The sequence below is a fragment of the Rhinolophus sinicus genome, chromosome 16 (assembly GCF_057876585.1).
Source record: "Rhinolophus sinicus isolate RSI-liver-muscle chromosome 16, RSI-T2T, whole genome shotgun sequence".
Lineage (NCBI taxonomy): Eukaryota > Metazoa > Chordata > Mammalia > Chiroptera > Rhinolophidae > Rhinolophus > Rhinolophus sinicus.
In genome coordinates, this window is record NC_142516.1 from 151,392,048 (window position 1) to 151,409,532 (window position 17,485).

Sequence of the window (17,485 nt, forward strand, 5' to 3'; positions counted from 1 at the left end):
GGGCTTTGGTATGGAAGAATGACGACTGTGAAAGCTATTGGGAGAGTGTATGGTTCTTGAGGTGATAGCTGGCGGGCCAGGTGGTGGGAGTGTGGTGTGGTTGGTCTGCTGGGAGCTGGGAGAATATTGACGGTTACTGGAACGTCTCTCACTTGTGGTCCAGTTTGTGCAGTTGGAGGGACCATACCTAAAAGGGTCTACTGAAGATGTGTGTGAGTCCAGCTAGTGAAGGCAGTTGTAAATGAGCACTTAGCTTCGAAGGTGTGAGGCAGGGTGAGGGGGCTGAACAGAAAGCCAAGACCAGGGGACCATGGTGAGCTTTCCGGGAAGCAGGGAAGTCCTGGGTGGAGAGGATGGAAGGCTCCCAAGACGGCGCGGACCTTCACTGTGTTAGCTAGCCTAGCTGATAAGCTGCTTCCAGTGCTTTTGGGGTGGGCTGGGGGAAGGAGTGGCGAGGGCTATGAGAGAGGCCTGGGTGGCTCTGTACCCTTGGGGTCTGCTGAGACGGGCAGAAGCTGACGAAGCCAGATCCTAGCGAGGGTGAGTTCATACTGTATGGTGACTGCCTTGCTGATGAACAGCGGTGTGATCTCGGCCCAGTTCCAATCTGAGCCAGTTATTTTCATCAATTGACCATGTTAGTATTAATGTGGATGGAAGAAGATGAGCCACACTTGCTGTTTTTCTCCATTAACCTGAAGCCCAGCTACCTCTCCCTGGTTCTCCGGTTCACTCCCATCTACAGGGCATTCTTTATGATCTCCGCTGAATTAGAGGCAAATATTTAGTATTTCAGGATTTTTCTCTAAGTGCTTCAGGCCTTGGGGCTCTGCACTTGCCCTTCTCTTTTCTTGGAACACGCTGAACCTGCTCCTGTCTTTTGAGTCTTGGCCACACCTGGCCTCCTCCATGAGCTTGTCCGTGTCATCCCATCTAAAGGAGTCGCCCCCACCCTCTGCCATGTGTCCCTATTTTATTTTCTGTCTGGTTGATATCATTGTTTTGAACCTGTCATTTTCGTTTGGTTGTCTTCCCTTCCTGAATGTGAGCTCCATAAGACACCGTATCTGTGGCTTAGAATTTAGAAGAGTGCTGGTTATATGGTGGGCAAGTGCTTAAGAGTTAATTTGTATTAGTGAATGTTGTAATTAATTCCTTTTTTCCTACAGTCCTGTTGTTGAAGTTCCTGGTACAAGACAAGTGAATTGTAGGTTGCATCCTTTTTTATTAATAGAGGTGTTAAAGCACATGCTATGCTTTGAGGGCTGCTTCGTGAGGGTGAGGGGGGAAGACCCCACTTGGCTGTGGCCTCTTTGGAGGCAGAAAGAAGAGGTGGCTGTTGGGTTACACAGCTGGGGATTGAAGGGTTTCTTTTTCACCATTCTTGACCCTTGTGTGTGTGAGGGTGGTCTGTCTTCCCTTCATCTCCTCCTGTCTTCTGATGGGGTGAGCTCCATGGAGGGGCGAGGAGAAAAGAGGCTTTTGGGAGGGAATTGGGTTAGCTTGAAAACGGCATCCAGAACCGCGGGAGTGGTTTAGCACTGGGGTGCTAGAGGACAGGTGCAGAGCTGGGAGTGACAGGCTAGCTGTTAATTGTGTCTATAGAACATTCTCTTTGCTGTCCTACAAAACCTGTTTGTGTAGTTTTCAGTTTTTTTTTTTTCCCAATCTCTCTGAGCTTTTAGGAAATATTTTTCAAAGTGAATGCGAGAAGATTGCAAGATTATTAAGAGCGCTATTTGAGCGGCTCCTAAGATTCACTATGGAGTTTTCCCTCTCTTGATTTAATTCCTACCAAGTAAACCCTTTAAAAGACCTTGTACAGAGGCTTTTCAAAGAATGTTTTTGTTCTGTCTGAATATGCCGCTATTCAAGCTGAGGATTGGTACTATGTGCATAATTGACCTAATGCTTCAAAGAATGAAATAGTTCAGCTGGAATTTTCCTAAAAATTGTCCCATTGACATAGTATTGCCCAAATAGAAAAGTGTATGATTTATAATTAGTTTTTCCTTCTGAACTCCGGATAACAGGCAGAAATGTTATTACATTTTAAATTGGTATTATCATTTTAGACAGCTGTCCTCAATAATGTATGTACAATTTGGTACCCTGGTCTTACTTTTTTTTTTTTTTTTTTTGGTATAAATTGTTTTTGCTTGTCAGAATGTGGCCGACAAATTCCATGTTCCAAATCTCGCCAAGAGTAACGAGAGTTGCCTAGAATAGACTGAAAGGGACAGTCAGAGAGAGGGACTAATTTGGTGTGGAAGAGTGGTTTCATGTTCAAACCAGCAGGGGCATGAGGGATTTTTTTGTCACACGTTCACTCTGCCTCAGGACTGCGAGGGCCTTGTGTGTTTTGTTGATGGAGCTGAAGTAGTTTCAGTTATTAGATCATGGATAATTACCAGAAATATGGAGTCAAATCAGTGCTTATTAATTTAACCCTTTTGCTTTTTCTCCCAAGAATGTAGCCAGCAACATTATTAAAATTAAATTAAAATTAGGCTCCACAGCTTTAATAGTTATTTACTTGAACTTAAACCATAACAGTGTAATCAACTGCCTTCTTCAAGTGTGTTCCCTCCTCCAGTTTCATGCCAAGCTGTGTCACATTGTGTGCTCTGTTTCTTTTAGGCTCAATGTCTGTTATGTAAATAGAAAAGGAACATACCGTTAAAGTAAACTTAAACCCAGGAAAGTTTCACTGCAAACAAGAGCACCTCAGTGTCCTTGGGGGTCACTGTCAAGTTCTCATCTGCTTCCTATAAGTTTGGGACAGACATGGTGCTGTTTGTATGCAGGTTTTATAAACACACTGTTAGGATGTTGAGGGCTAAGGTGATGCAAATATTTGCTGAGGTTTTATAGACTCATGATTTGTTAATCATAGCTGTGGTCTTGGAGAGTAAACAACCTCCACGTGGGCTCCTACGGAAGGAAGCACAGCATGGTGGGTGAGGGCCTGTGTGGACCCAAGACCCACGTGTGACCTTCTTGCCTTCTACTCCTAGGCCAGTGGTCGCTGTTCTCGTGATGTGGCAGTGACCACTGCCTTTGGAGATCTCTCTGTTTACAGCTCCATCCTGACTCAGGGTGGAAGGTACTGTTTTTGATAGAACCCAGCCAACTCATATCACATTGCACACACTCATGTAATCTGTGTGCAGCTGTCTGCGGATTCATTTGCTAGCTGCGCTTTAGGACTGGAATTAGTCATAGGTCTTAGTTAAAGTTTGTTATGGGTCAAGAGAGAAAAGCCAGCTGGCTATTTCTGGTTGGGTCTTTTTTGGTGTGTCTTTCCACTGCTCATCATATGACCGCGATCGCTGAGGAATCAGAAATGAGAACCTCTTTAGTGGGTGGCTTTGCCTAGAGACTTGATACCCCAACTGTGGTCTGCAGACCAGCCACACTACCATTGCCTACAGCATGGGAGAAATGTGGAGTCTCAGTCCCCGCCCCAGAATTTGTATTTTAACAAAATCTCCAGGTGATTCATATGCATGGACCTAGGCACGTCCTCCTGTTGCGATGTGCTTGGTTGAAGCTGGGTTGGGTTGCTACGTCTTCTAGGTCCTGAGGGTGGGAAGAGGAGCATGTGGGGGACGTGTGCTCATAGTTCTAAGGCCTGGGCCTTCCACATGAGTGGCACATATCCCTTCTTCAGTGCAACATGGTCTCACCTAACTGCAAGGGATCTAGGAAACAGTCAAACCATGTGCCAGGAATAAGGGAGAAGGAAGAACCGGACTCACAAATGGGCCAAGGAATGGATTAAGTGAGCTAAGCTGTGGGTGTAGATCAGCAGTCAGTCTTATGCCTGCCTTTCCTTTCCCTACTCCTTTTCAGTTTATTTTTCTTAATCACTATATTAATTTAAGGATTAAAAATGTTACTCATTGCTGACTAGAGGAAAAGATACTAATTTTATTTCTAACAATGGATAACACCATTATTAATGGTTGGGTAACTGTCCACTCTTGAAGAGAAAATACCCAACATGCTTATCAAATACCCAACATCTGAGACCTACACAGGTGTGGATTTCACCCCAGTCTTGCTCCTTTCCTCCCTTCCTCCCTTCCCTTTTATGACGGAAAATGACAAGCATATGCGTATGTACATCCAGAGGGTGCCAAAAAAATGTATACACATATTAAGAAAAAAGAAACAATTAAAATTGTAATACACAATATATACCAATAACAAAAGATGAATACAAGTCATGTGTGACTTCTGCAATTACAAGAGGTGCTCAAAGTGGTTACCATCAGCGTCCAGACACTTCTGATTATGGTGAACTACTGCTTGAGCAACGTTGACCCAAGTGTCCACTTTTATACATTTTTTTGGCACCCCCACTATTATACATATGGTATAATGAACCCCTGATGACCCATCTGTGAGTGTCAACAGTTACCAACTCATGGCCAATCTTGCCTCAATTCCATTCCTACTCACTTCCTATCCTGGATGTGAAGTGTCCAAGTCTGATGAGTGAAGAATAAATAATGTGATGGGCTCGTGTCCCTCCACAATTCGTGTTAAAACCCCAATGCCCAGCACTTCAGAATGTGACTCTATTTGGAGATTGGGCCTTCAAAGATGTGGTTAAGTTAAAATGAGGCTGTTCACATGGGCCGTAATCCAATATGACTGAAGAGAAGATTCGGACACACAGACACCAGGGGTGTACACACACAGAAGACAGGGAAGCATCTGCAAGCTAAGGAGAGAGGCCTCAGGAGAAACCAACCCTGCTGACACCTTGATCTTGGACTTCCGGCCTTCAAAACTAGGAGAAAATAAATTTGTTGTTTACGCCACTCAGTCTGTGGTATTGTGTTGTGGCAGCCCTAACAAATGAATACAAATGGTATTTCATTGCTGTTTTTTTTTTTTCAATGGAGGGTAACAAAATGCACTTTTTAAAAGTCACCATACACATTTGTTATTAATGTAATTTTCACAAGTATTTCTAAGAAATGGTTACTGTAGGAATATGTGCATATACACAGTTAAATTATCTGTTGTACCTCTCATTTAGTGTCACAATTTTTTAACCTTTATATTATAAAACAGGCATAGAATATTATGCAAAACAAAGGCATAGCTTAGAGAATTATTACAAGGTTAACACCCTTTTAACCAGCAGCCAGGTCATGAAATAAGATTTTGCCAGGAACCCCCTCCCCAAAAGTGTCCTGTCCCAATCACAAGTCCCTCCTTTCCCTCAAAAAGAACTGATAATCAACTTTAAACTTGTCATGGTCTGTATTTCTTTTAAATCTTCACTGGTATACCTGTAGTATATTTATTTTTTTTTAGTTTTAATTAGTCTGTGCATATTCAGATGAACTCACACTCTGCTTTCTAAAATGCAGTATTATTTAATATAAACAATACCTTTTGGTAACCCAGGTCCTATGTTTGTCTTTTAAAACAGCTCTAAAATATTCTGTCATGTCAATATATTTTAGCCATTTATCGGTTTTATGGGGCATTTGCAGTTTGACTACTTTTTAAAGTCATATTTTGAATATAATCATCAAACTCTCTGGACTGATTCTTCAATTCTGAACCATATAATCATCTTGAAAATAACATATTCAGCACCATCTCTGCCCCAGGCACTGGGCTAGGCACTGGGGAGAGAAAGTAGTGTCTTTTTTCACAAGATTTAAAGCTTGATTCTGTGGAGTAGAGTTCTAAAAGTTAAATATCTGAGACAAAGGATACACACCAGCTTTGCACGTTTAATGAAATATTCCTGGATTTTAAAGCAAAATTGGATCAGTTTGAAATACGCTAATATTATAAATGTGTCTGTGCTAACTCCTAGCCTGGCCAATATTGAAATGAAAATCACCCAAAGAGAGAGACACACACACACACACATACACACACACACACATATGTATTTGTGTGTGATATTTATATATATATATATATATATATATATATATATATATATATATATATATACATGTGTATATATATATATATAAATAAATCCTGGGGCTGGCATGATACTTTTAAGTTATTTAAATTCAGATTCCTAGCAAGGCTGATTGTTTCCCATACAAATCTATCAGGAGTGCTTGTTTAAAATGCAGATTCTTAGTCTCTAGCCTCAGATCAGCAGAATCAGAACCATAACGGTGGGGACTGGGATTATTTTTAATGAACTTCTTATGTGATTTTCATTGCAGATTAAACTGTGAGAACTCCGCCATCCTAGAGCTAGAGCCTGTGGCCACAAGGCAAGAAGAGGAGGGAGGGAGCTTTTAAGACATTCCTAGTCTTTTCCTTCAGTGCTGGCAGAAGTGTTCATAGTGACAGTGATAGGCTGGTGGGCTCCGGGTCTAGGACTGGAGTTTTATATTACCTGAGGTGAGGACAGGGAGGCTGTGGGGGAAGGAAGCAGTCAGCAGGAGAGAAAGGTGAGTTGACTACAAGGACAGCAGAAGTTAAGGAGTTGGTATCCTGAGATGTGAGTGACTGTTCTTGAGCTCTCAGGAGAGCCCCCCTGCATTGACTTCTGGCCTTAACTACCTTGATCCAAACCTCACAGGCTCTGTCCTCCATTAGACTGCCCTCTCTTTAGACCCCAGCTGCAGGTTCGGGGTGTCCAGGCCACCTTCACTCAGAAGGCTACACATTTGGGGGTTCCCACGACCCCCACAGATTCAATAATTCACTAGGACCACACATAGAACACAATTACAGTTTTATTTTAGCAAACAGATGTACGCATAGATCAGAAACAAAAGGAGAGTTGCATATGGTGAGGTTTGGGAGGTTCTGTTTCAGAAACTTTCTTGTCTTATCCCCGGGGATTCAGGATATGTCACACTCCTGGAATATTAGTGTGTGACAGTACTCAGAATGTTGCCAACCAGGTAAACTTCTCCAAGTTTTGGTGTCCGGAGGTTCTATTGGGGATTCATTATGTAGCCATGATCGACTGACTCGGCCATGTGATTGATCTCGATCTCCAGCCCTGCCTCCATGGAATTCAGGCTGATTTCACACGGTTCAAAAACCCAGTCTTCTAATCGCGTGATTGGTCTTTCTGGTGTGGCCAGCCTCCATCCTGAGTCATCTGTTGGCATAAACTTTGTCGGGGACACTATGAGTCACCTCATTAGCATAAACCATCGTGGCCCACACTCATTTGGGAAATTCCAAAGATTTAGGGGAACTGGGGCAAAGTCCAGGAACTAGGGACAAATACTCGCCAGTGTTTTTTTTTTTTGTTTTTTTTTTTACATCCCAGCTGCATTGAGGTATGGTTGACAGAATTGTAAGGTATTTGACATGTACAATCTGATGATTTGATACATGTATACATTGTGAAATGATTTTCCCCATCAGCTTAGCATATTCATCACCTCACTTATTTACCCTTTTCTTAGGGGTGAGAACATTAATTTCTACTCTCTTAGCAGATTTCAATTATGAAATATGGTATTATCAACTGTAGTTACCCTGTTACACATTAAATCCTTAAATTTGATTCATCTTATAGCTGAAAGTATGAACCCTTTTCCTAAATTCTCCCTATTTTCCCCATCTCCCCCATGTACTGGCAACCACTTTTTTGATCTTTCTGTGACTTTAACTTTTTTTTTTTTTTTTTTTTTTTAAGATTCCACATATAAGTGATACTATGCAGTACTTGTCTGTCTTATTTCATTTCACATAGCATACTGCCTTCCAGGTTCATCCGTGTTGCTACAAATGACAGGATTTCCTTCTTTTTTAAGGTTGAATAATAATTGACTGTGTGTGTGTGTGTGTGTGTGTGTGTGTGTAGATAGATAGTTATATACATACATTTATATATACATGTCCATCTATCTATCTATCTATCTATCTATCTATCTATCTATCTATCTATCTGTCATCTATCACATTTTCTTCATCCATTTATTTGTTGATGGACACATAGGTTGTTTCCTTACCTTGATTATTGTGAATAATGCTGCAGTGAACATGGGAATACAGTTATATCTTTGAGATAATGATTTTATTTCCTTTGGATATATGCTCAGAATTGGGATTGCTAGACCATATTGTAGTTCTAGTTTTAATTTCTTGAGGAACCGCCATACTGTTGTTTTGTAGTGGCTGTACCAGTTTACATATAAAATCAGCAAGACTGTAATTTGGTTTGTGTTGCACTCATACAAGATTGGAAGTGTTCCCTCCTCTTCTGTTTTTTGGGAGAGTTTGAGAAGGATTGGTATTCTTTGAATGTTTGGTAGAATTTATCGGTCAAGACTTCTAGTTCTAGACTTTTGTTTGCTGGAAGGTTTTTAATTTCTGATTTACGCTCTTTACTAGTAATCAGTCTGTTTATATTTTATATTTCTTTATGATTCAATCCTGGTAGGTTTATGTTTCTAGGAATTTATCCATTTCTTCTGGGTTGTCCAATTTGTTGGCATATAATTGTTCATAGTGGTCTCTTATGGTCCTTTGTATCTGTGTGATATTGGTTGATATGTTTCCTTTTTAATTTATAATTTTATTTGAGTCCTCTCTTTTTTCCCTTGGTAATTCCAGCTAAAGGTTTGTCTATTTTGCTTATGTTTTCAAAACACCAGCTTTTATTGATCATTTCTATTGACTTTTTAGTTTCTTTTTCATTTATTTCTGCTCTGATCTTTGTTATTGTCTTCCTTTTATTAACTTTGGGCTTAGTTTGTTCTTTTTCTAGTTTCTAGTTCCTGGAGGTGTAAAGTTAGATTGTTTGACATCTTTCTTTTTTCTTAATGTAAGTGTTTATCACTATGAACGCCCCTCTTTGAACTGCTTTTGCTGCATCCCACAAGTTTTGATATATTGTTCCAATTTTTATTTGTCTCAAGATATTTTTTAATTTCTTCTTTGACCCATTGGTTATTCATGAGCATGTTGTTTAATCTTTACATAGTTGTGAATTTTCCAGTTTACTTTTTGTCATTGATGTCTAGTTTCATACCATTGTGGTTGGTAAAGATGTTTGATATGATTTTAATCTTCTTAAATTTATTAAGACTTGTTTTTTGGCCTAACATATAGTCCATCCTGGAGAATGTTCCTTGTGCACTTCAGAAGAATGTGTATCAGCTGCTGTTGGATGGACTGTTCTATATACAGTCATGTGTGGCATAACAATGTTTTGGTTAACGAAGGACTGCATATGTGATGGTGGTTCCATAAAATTATAAGATTATAATATAGCCGGAAAATTCCTATCACATAGTGATGTCATAACGTTACAGTGCAATGCAATACCCACGTGTTTGTGGTGATGCTGATGTAGGCAAACCTACTGCACTGCCAGTCGTACAAAAATATAGCACATGCAATTCTGTACAGTGCATAATACTTTATAATGATAACAGAAGCTATGTTACTGGCTTATGTATTTACTATACTTTTTATCATTATTTCAGTACATTATCATGTATGCTTTCTACTTATAAAAAAATGTTTGCTGTAAAACAGCATGCCATGTTAACGTTGGCAGGAGCCTTGTACCTTTCATATTTACTGTGTTTCTTGGTTGCATCATTTTCTCTTGTGCTCAATTTAGTCTTGTGTTGTTTTGTTTATCATAACCCCTAAGTACAAAATTCACGGCCAATGCTGCCAGGAAGAGGGCCACATCAAGTAATTAAGTTGGAAACAAACTTAAAAATAATTAAGGACTGCCAAGGTAGAAAATCAGTGATAGTTAACTGCTCACCAGTCAGGCCTGTCCCATTCTACCATAGGTACAATCTTGAGGAACAAGAACAAAACGATGGAAGTTGTTAAAGGACCTAATTCGTTGAAGGCAATGAGACTAACAAAATTTTGAGAAGGGCCTATATCGGATGTGGAGAAACTTCTAATGACCTGAATTGAAGACCAGACAAGAAGTGTATTCCTCAGCACCATGATGATCATGGCTAGAGCAAAGAGTTTGCTTGCAATGTTGAAAGAAAAGGCTGGACCTGACTACAATGTTGAATTTACTGTTAGCTTCAGGTGGTTCAAACAATTCAAGAATTGTTATTCATTACATAATATGAAAGTGAGTGGTGAGTTGGCAAGTGCTACAGTGAAGACAGCTGAAGAATTTTTGGAAACTCCAGGTAATCTGATTGTGGAGGAAAATTACTTGGCAGAGCAAATATTCAGTATGGATGAAACCTCTTTATTCTGGAAACACATGCCTGAAAGGACTTTCATCCATAAGGAGGCCAAGTCAATGCCAACCTTCAGGTCTTTTAAGGACAGGGTACAGTCTTGCTTGGGGGCAATGTTGCAGGCTACAAATGGAAACCTCTTGTGATCTGACACAGTGAGAATCCCAGGGTTGTCAAGCATATCAATAAGCACACACTGCCAGGGTACTACAGGAGCAATAAAACGTCATGGGTGACTCAGTTCCTCTTCCAAGATTCCCTCCTGAGTTCCTATGACAGTGAAATGGAGAAGTACTGTTGGAGAAAAACACACCTTTCAAGATTTTGCTTATTGATAATACTCCTGGACATCCTCCTTTTATTTCTTTCTCCAAACATCACCTCTTTGATCCATACAATGGATCAAGGAGTTATAGCAGCTTTTAAGGCCTGCTACCTGAGGAGAACTTTGCCCAGGCTATTACTGTGACTGAAGAAGACATTGAGAAGACACTGATGCAATTCTGGAAGGATTACAAAATCCATGACTGCATGAAGAACTTTGCTTGGACTTGGGATGTCACCAAAGAGTATATGAATGGCATCTGGAAGAAGACAGTCAAGTGGTTCGTCCTTGACTGCAAAGGATTTTCCAAGGATGAGGAGGGTGCAAAAATCAACAAGGCTGTGGTTGAGATGGCAAATAACTTTAACCTGGGTGTGGATGAGGGTGCCCCTGAGGAGCTTCTCAAGGTGGTTCCGGAGTAATTGACTAATGAGGAATTGTTAGAACTGGAACAGGAACACGTAGCTGAAGAAGAGGCAAGAGAAAAAGAAATGATAGAAGAAAAAGAAGACCCCTCCCCCAAGAAAATTCATAGTGAATCGTTTAGTAGAAGCTTTTGCAGACTTCAACAAGCTCATTAAAATGTTCGAAACATGGACCTCCAATATTGAAAGGTTTTCATTAATAGAGATGGTCATCGTATATTATCTGCTTACAGGCAAATCTATGATGAAAAAAAGAAAGCAAACCGCCCTGTACATTTTTTTGAGAAGAGTGACACCTCCTCAAGAAGAGCCTCCGGCAGTTCCTTCAGGAAGTATTCCAGAAGCCATTTTTATTGTAGGACTGACAGCTCCATGCCTGTTAATTGCCCCTGAAGACCTTCCAGTGGGACCTAGACTAACGTGTGTGTGTGTGTGTGTGTCTTAGTTTTGAATAAAGTTTAAAATAAAATTTAAAAAAATTTTAATAGAAAAAACTTTATATCTTTATAAGATATAAAGACAAAATATTTTGTACAGCTGTGCAATATATTTCTGTTTTAAGTTGTGTTATTACAAAAAAAGTTGAAAACTTAAACAAAATTAAAAAGTTTATAAAGTAAAAGAGCTTCAGTAACCTGTTCATTTATTTTTAAAGAAAGGAAACAAAAAAATACATTTAGTGTACCCTTAAGTGAACAGTGGTTATAAAGTCTACAGTAGTGTACAATAATGTCCTGGGCTTTCACATTCACTCACCAATCACTCATTGACTCACCCAGGGCAACTTCCAGTCCTGTAAGCTCCATTCATGATAAGTGCCGTATACAGATGTACCATTAAAAAAATATCTTTTAGGGGCCGGCCTGGTGGCTCAGGTGGTTAGGCCTCCGTGCTCCTAACTCCGAAGGCTGCTGGTTTGATTTCCACATGGGCCAGTGGGCTCTCAACCACAAGGTTGCCGGTTCAACTCCTCGAGTCCCACAAGGGATGGTGGGCAGCGCCCCCTGCAACTAAGATTGAACACGGCACCTTGAGCTGAGCTGCTGCTGAGCTCCCGGCTGGCTCAGTTGGTTGGAGCGCGTCCTCTCAACCACAAGGTTGCTGGGTTCGACTCCCGCAAGGGATGGTGGGCTGCGCCCCCTGCAACTAGCAACTAGCAACTGGACCTGGAACTGAGCTGCGCTCTCCACAACTAAGATTGAAAGGACAGCAACTTGACTTGGAAAAAAGTCCTGGAAGTACACACTGTTCCTCAATAAAGTCCTCTTCTCCCTTCCCAATTAAAACAAAAATCTTTAAAAAAAACAAACAAAAAAACAAAAAAAAACACATCTTTTTTTTTTTTTTATTGGGGGAAGGGGAACAGGACTTTATTGGGGAACAATGGTCAAATTGTTGTCCTTTCAGTCTTAGTTGTGGAGGGTTCTGTTCAGCTTCAAGTTGTTGTTCTTTCAGTTTTAGTTGTGGAGGGCGCAGCTCAGCTCCAGGTCCAGTTGCCGTTGCTAGTTGCAGGGGGCACAGCCCACCATCCCTTGCGGGAGTCGAACCGGCAACCTTGTGGTTGAGAGGACAGGCTCCAACCAACTGAGCCATCCGGGAGCTCAGCGGCAGCTCAGCTCAAGGTGCCGTGTTCAATTTTAGTTGCAGGGGGCGCTGCCCACCATCCCTTGCGGGAGTCGAGGAATTGAACTGGCAACCTTGTGGTTGAGAGCCCACTGGCCCATGTGGGAATCGAACCGGCAGCCTTCGGAGTTAGGAGCACGGAGCTCTAACCGCCTGAGCCACCGGGCCGGCCCAAAAAACACACACATCTTTTATACCATATCTGGTATAAAATCTTTTATACCAGATTTAAAAAAAAATCTTTCAAAAATAATGCTTTTTATTATCATTATTATTATTATTTTATTTTATTTTTTTAAGGAAGGCACAGCTCACAGTGGCCCATGTGGGGATCGAATTGGCAACCTTGGTGCTACCAGCACCATGCCCTAACCAACTGAGCTAACCGGCTACCCCGTAAAATATCTTTTATACCATATTTTACCTTTTCTATGTTTAGATGCATAAATACTTAACCATTGTGTTACAATTGCCTACAGTATTTACTATAGTAACATACTCTACAGGTTTGTAGCCTATGAGCAGTAGGTTATAACGTACACCATAGGTGTGTTGTAGGCTTACTATATAGGTTTGTGTATGTGTGCTCTGATGTTTGCACAATGACAAAGTCACCTAATACATATTTCTCGTTGTTAAGCAATTCCCGTTGTTAAGCGTATTCCCGTTGTTAAGCAATGCATGACTGTCTGTTAGATTCATCTGGTCTATTGTGTAGTTTACGTCCACTGTTTCTTTATTGATTTTCTGTCTGGATGATCTATCCATTGTTGAAAGTGGGTTAGTGAACTTCCCTGCTATTATTATATTCCTGCCTATTTCTCCTTTCAGACTTCTTAATATTTGCTTTATATATTTAGGTGCTCCTATGTTGTGTGCATAAATGTATACAAATAGATTCTCTTCATAAGTTGATCTGTTTATCATTATGTAATGACCTTTGTCTTTTACAGTCTTTGGCTTAAAGTCTGTTTAGTCTGATATAAATATAGCCACTCCTGCTTTCTTTGGGTTTCCAGTTGCATAGAATATCTTTTTCCATTCCTTCACTTTCAGTCTGTGTGTGTCCTTGAAGCTGAAGTGAGTCAGTTGTAGGCAGCATATATATATGGGGCTTGTTTTTTCTCCATTCAACCACTCTGTCTTTGGGTTGGAGAGAATATAGTCTATTTACACTTAAAGTAACTATAGTTATGGACTTATTGCAGTTTTGTTAATTATTTTCTGGTTGTAATTCTTTTGTTCCTTTCTTCGTCTCTTGCTCACTTCCTTTGTGATTTGACGCTTTTCTGTAGCAGTATGCTTTGATTTCTTTATCTTTTGTGTATCTACTATAGACTTGCTTTGTGGTTACCATGCAGCTTACATAAAACGTTCAAAACAGTTTATTTTAAGCTGATAACAACTTAACTTTGAACACATACAAAAGCTGTACATTTTTGTACTCCTTCACATTTCATGTTTTTTTATATTAACAATTGACTTATTTTACACTATGTACATTAACAAGTTTTAATACTCTACATTGTAATATAAATTTTAATACAATAACAATTTTAATACTTCTGTCTTAACCTTCGTACAAGAGTTATAAGTGATTTACCCACTAGCACTACAACATTATTCTGAATTTAACATTAGATTCTACCATATTTACCTTTTCCAGTGAGTTTTATAATTTCATATGTTTTCCTGTTACTAATTAGCATCTTTTATTTCACCTTTAAGAACCCTCTTCATTTCTGGTAAGACTGGTTTAGTGATAATGAACTCCTTTAGCTTTTGTTTGTCTTGAAAACTCCTTCAATTGTGAAGGGCAGTTGCCTCATAGAATATTCTTGGTTGGCAGTTTTTGCTTTCAGCACTTTGAATATATCATGCTACTCCCTTCTCATCTGCAAAGTTGCTGCTGAAAAAATCTGCTCATAGCCTTATGGTAGTTTCCTTGTATGTAAAAAGTTGCTTTTCTATTGTTTTCAAGATTCTCACATTTTTATTTTTTTTGTATTTTACCTTTATATTTTATTTTGATACTTTATCTATTTCTGTGATATTTTTTCATGAATAGAATCATACTTTTAAACCAATAGCATAGAGTTTTTATTATTGTATTTAAAATGTTTTAAAATCTGGTTGTGTCTTTTGATGTAATTTCAACTTGACAGAAAAGTTGTGAATGGTGCACAGAACTCCAATATACCCTTCACCCAGATTCCCTAACGTTAGATTCTACTATATTGCCATTCTCTCTATTTATGCATATTATTCCTGTTTCATCTGAGGTGTTTGAAAGTTGATTGTAGACATGCTGCATCATTACCCCTTAACGTTTCACCGTACATGTATGTTTCCTGAAAATAAGGACCCTTTTTGGCATAATCACTGTATTCCCATCAAAATGCAGAAATGAACATTGATACATTTCTACCATTTAATCCTTGATTGCTTGACCGATTTCCCTATATTGCTTGTTTTAGGCCCAGGATCATGTCTTATATTTAGTGTTCATATCTCCTTAGTGCCCTTCAGTATGGACTAGCTCCGCAGTCTTTCATGTCCTTGATATTTTTGAAGAATATGTGGATCATTACTCTGGAAAACGTTCTTCAGTTTGGGTTTGTCTGATGTTTCCTCATAGCAGGAATACCAAGAAGTAAATGCTTAGTGCATCATATGCACCTGATACCACATGTCTCATTAATACTAGTGGTAACTTTTATCTCTTGGTTAAGGGGATGTCTGTTACGTTTGTTCATTCTAAAGTTAATTACTAAATTAAAAAATTTTTTTTTGACTCTTTGAAGTTGATTATGACTCACTTTATCGCAGTACTTGCTTTATTCAGGTGGTCTGGAAGCTAACCTGCAACATCTCCAAGGTATGCCTGTATTTTATCAACCGAAGCCACCCCTGCTCCTCAGTTTAATAAGAATATAGTAATGCAGTTGATTTCTATTTATTACACATCTTACAAATCTGATGTACTAATTTATTGCCCTTAGTAATTTTGAGTCAGACTTTCTAATTTTGTAAAACTATCTGTATACAAATTTTATTACTTTCTTTATCTCAATTTTTTTTCCCCCTTTGATAGCTGTCCATCATTACTAGCATGTCAATGAGCCGTCCATTTCTGGTATCTTATTTTAATGGGAATGAATTTAATGTGCAAAATTGCTCATGGATATTGTTTTTTATATATTTAGTATATAAAATATATGTTACAGAGTTTTTTAATATATATATTACTCCCATGCTAATTTTAAGAAATTTAAGAATAGATTTGATCTAGAGTTGCTTCTTCAGTTTTTATTAAATAGGATTATAAGAAGCATTTTCTTAAAGGATGAATTGAGTTGCAATGCATTTTCTTGTTTTGACTTCCTAGAGTAAATTAGTAATAGGATGTTGAATTTTAAACTCTGATTTCTGGTTCACTTGGGCTTACTTTTATCGCAGAGTTAGGACCAACACAGGGAGGTGAGATTTGTATAACTAGTAGGAAGTAAGGCTGGGAGAGTGAATTATATCTAGTTTACTTGCATGAAGGAATGTGGTTAATTGAACTGGTCACACCTTTGTAAATGTTTCTGATTCAATTTTAACTGGTTTCATTGCCTCCCACAGGCCATCACCTTCAACGTGGCTTAAAAACTTGCGCTCTTTCCCTTTTACTTTCAGGATAAAATCCAAATTACTAATTTTGAATACAAGACCTTTGGTTGCCCTGTTACTACATCAAACCTCATGCAGTTGAACCTGCTATCTCAGGCAATTTGTCTTTGCATGTATAGTTTTGTTTTTCTGGAAAGCTCTTCCTCCCTTGTCTCGTCAGTGAATGCCAAAAAAGTTCTCTGGACTTTGCTCAAGCTTTGTCTCTTAATGGAAACCCTTCCTAACCACACCTCCCCCCCCACACACCGGGAGGCCCCCCCAGGCAGCTGCGCACATTTTCCTCTTTTCAGTGTACAAATGGATCCCAGACCTGGCTGATGACCAGAGCTGACTAGAGGAAGGGGGTTTAAAAGGCTACCACCAGTTGGATTCCAGTTTGGCTTACTCCAACTCAGTCATTTGAGATGGGGCTCTGGATACCTTTTGGTGTTTGTTTTAAGACTCCCAGGTTGAGGATGGGATTTTGATGTCTAGCCAGGGTTGGGACTATTGGTGTAAACACCCGATGAAGCATGCCAAAGCACACTGTACTTGAGCCTGCATCAGCTTCAGCTGCAACTTGGTAAGATACAGATTGCTGGGCTTTACTCTCAGAGTTTGTAATTTGTAGGTCTGGGTGGGGCCAGAAAATTTGCATTTCTAACAAGTTAGGGTATGCTGATGTTACTGGTCTGGGGACCAGACTTTGAGAACCTCTGTTGTACAGAAGATGGGTCATTGGCGAGCTGGGATATTGATCCTTTACCCCTACAGAAATCCGAAGAAAGCTGAGAAGCAGATCCTGTGCATAGCTCACAACCACATCATATTATAATTCTTTGTAACACAGATCCCTTGCTCACTGGACTGTGAGCTCCTGGAGGGCATCTGAACCAGTGAATAGTAATGGGTTTATACCATTATCCTTGCTTTGGTGGCTAAGGGACTGCTGCCAGTGTTTCGTGGCTACTTTCTGGGGCCAACGTTTGAAGTATAGTTTATAGCTTTTCCAGAAAGACAGACAAGAAGATTGAGGGCAGTGGTTCTGATTAAGGAGATTTTGCCACCCTGGCAAAATCCAGAGACATTTTTCATTGTCACAACTTGGGGTGGGGAGATGCTACTGGCATCTTGAGGATTGAGTGCAGGGATGCTGCTAACCATCCTGCAGTGCCCAGGGCAGCCCCCCAACAACAAAGAAGCATGTGGCCTGAAATGTCAGTAGTACTGAGCTTGAGAAATCCTGCCTTAGGGGAAGGGGTTCCAGT

The 17,485-nt window shown here is 39.8% G+C and overlaps 1 protein-coding gene across 3 annotated transcripts in view; it reads left to right on the top strand.

Annotated features, from left to right (window-relative positions):
* Positions 1 to 17,485, top strand: part of ABCC4 (ATP binding cassette subfamily C member 4 (PEL blood group)) — a 246,122-nt gene that overhangs the window by 16,349 nt on the left and 212,288 nt on the right. Inside the window, exon 1 of one of the 3 annotated variants that reach the window (XM_074329430.2) lies at positions 16,664 to 16,800. The exons of the other annotated variants lie outside the window; for them this stretch is intronic. Within the exon in view, the coding sequence (XP_074185531.2) occupies positions 16,751 to 16,800 (50 nt within the window). The 5' untranslated portion in view covers positions 16,664 to 16,750. Of the gene's footprint in view, positions 1 to 16,663; positions 16,801 to 17,485 lie in introns of those variants that run through there. 3 annotated transcript variants of the gene reach the window in all.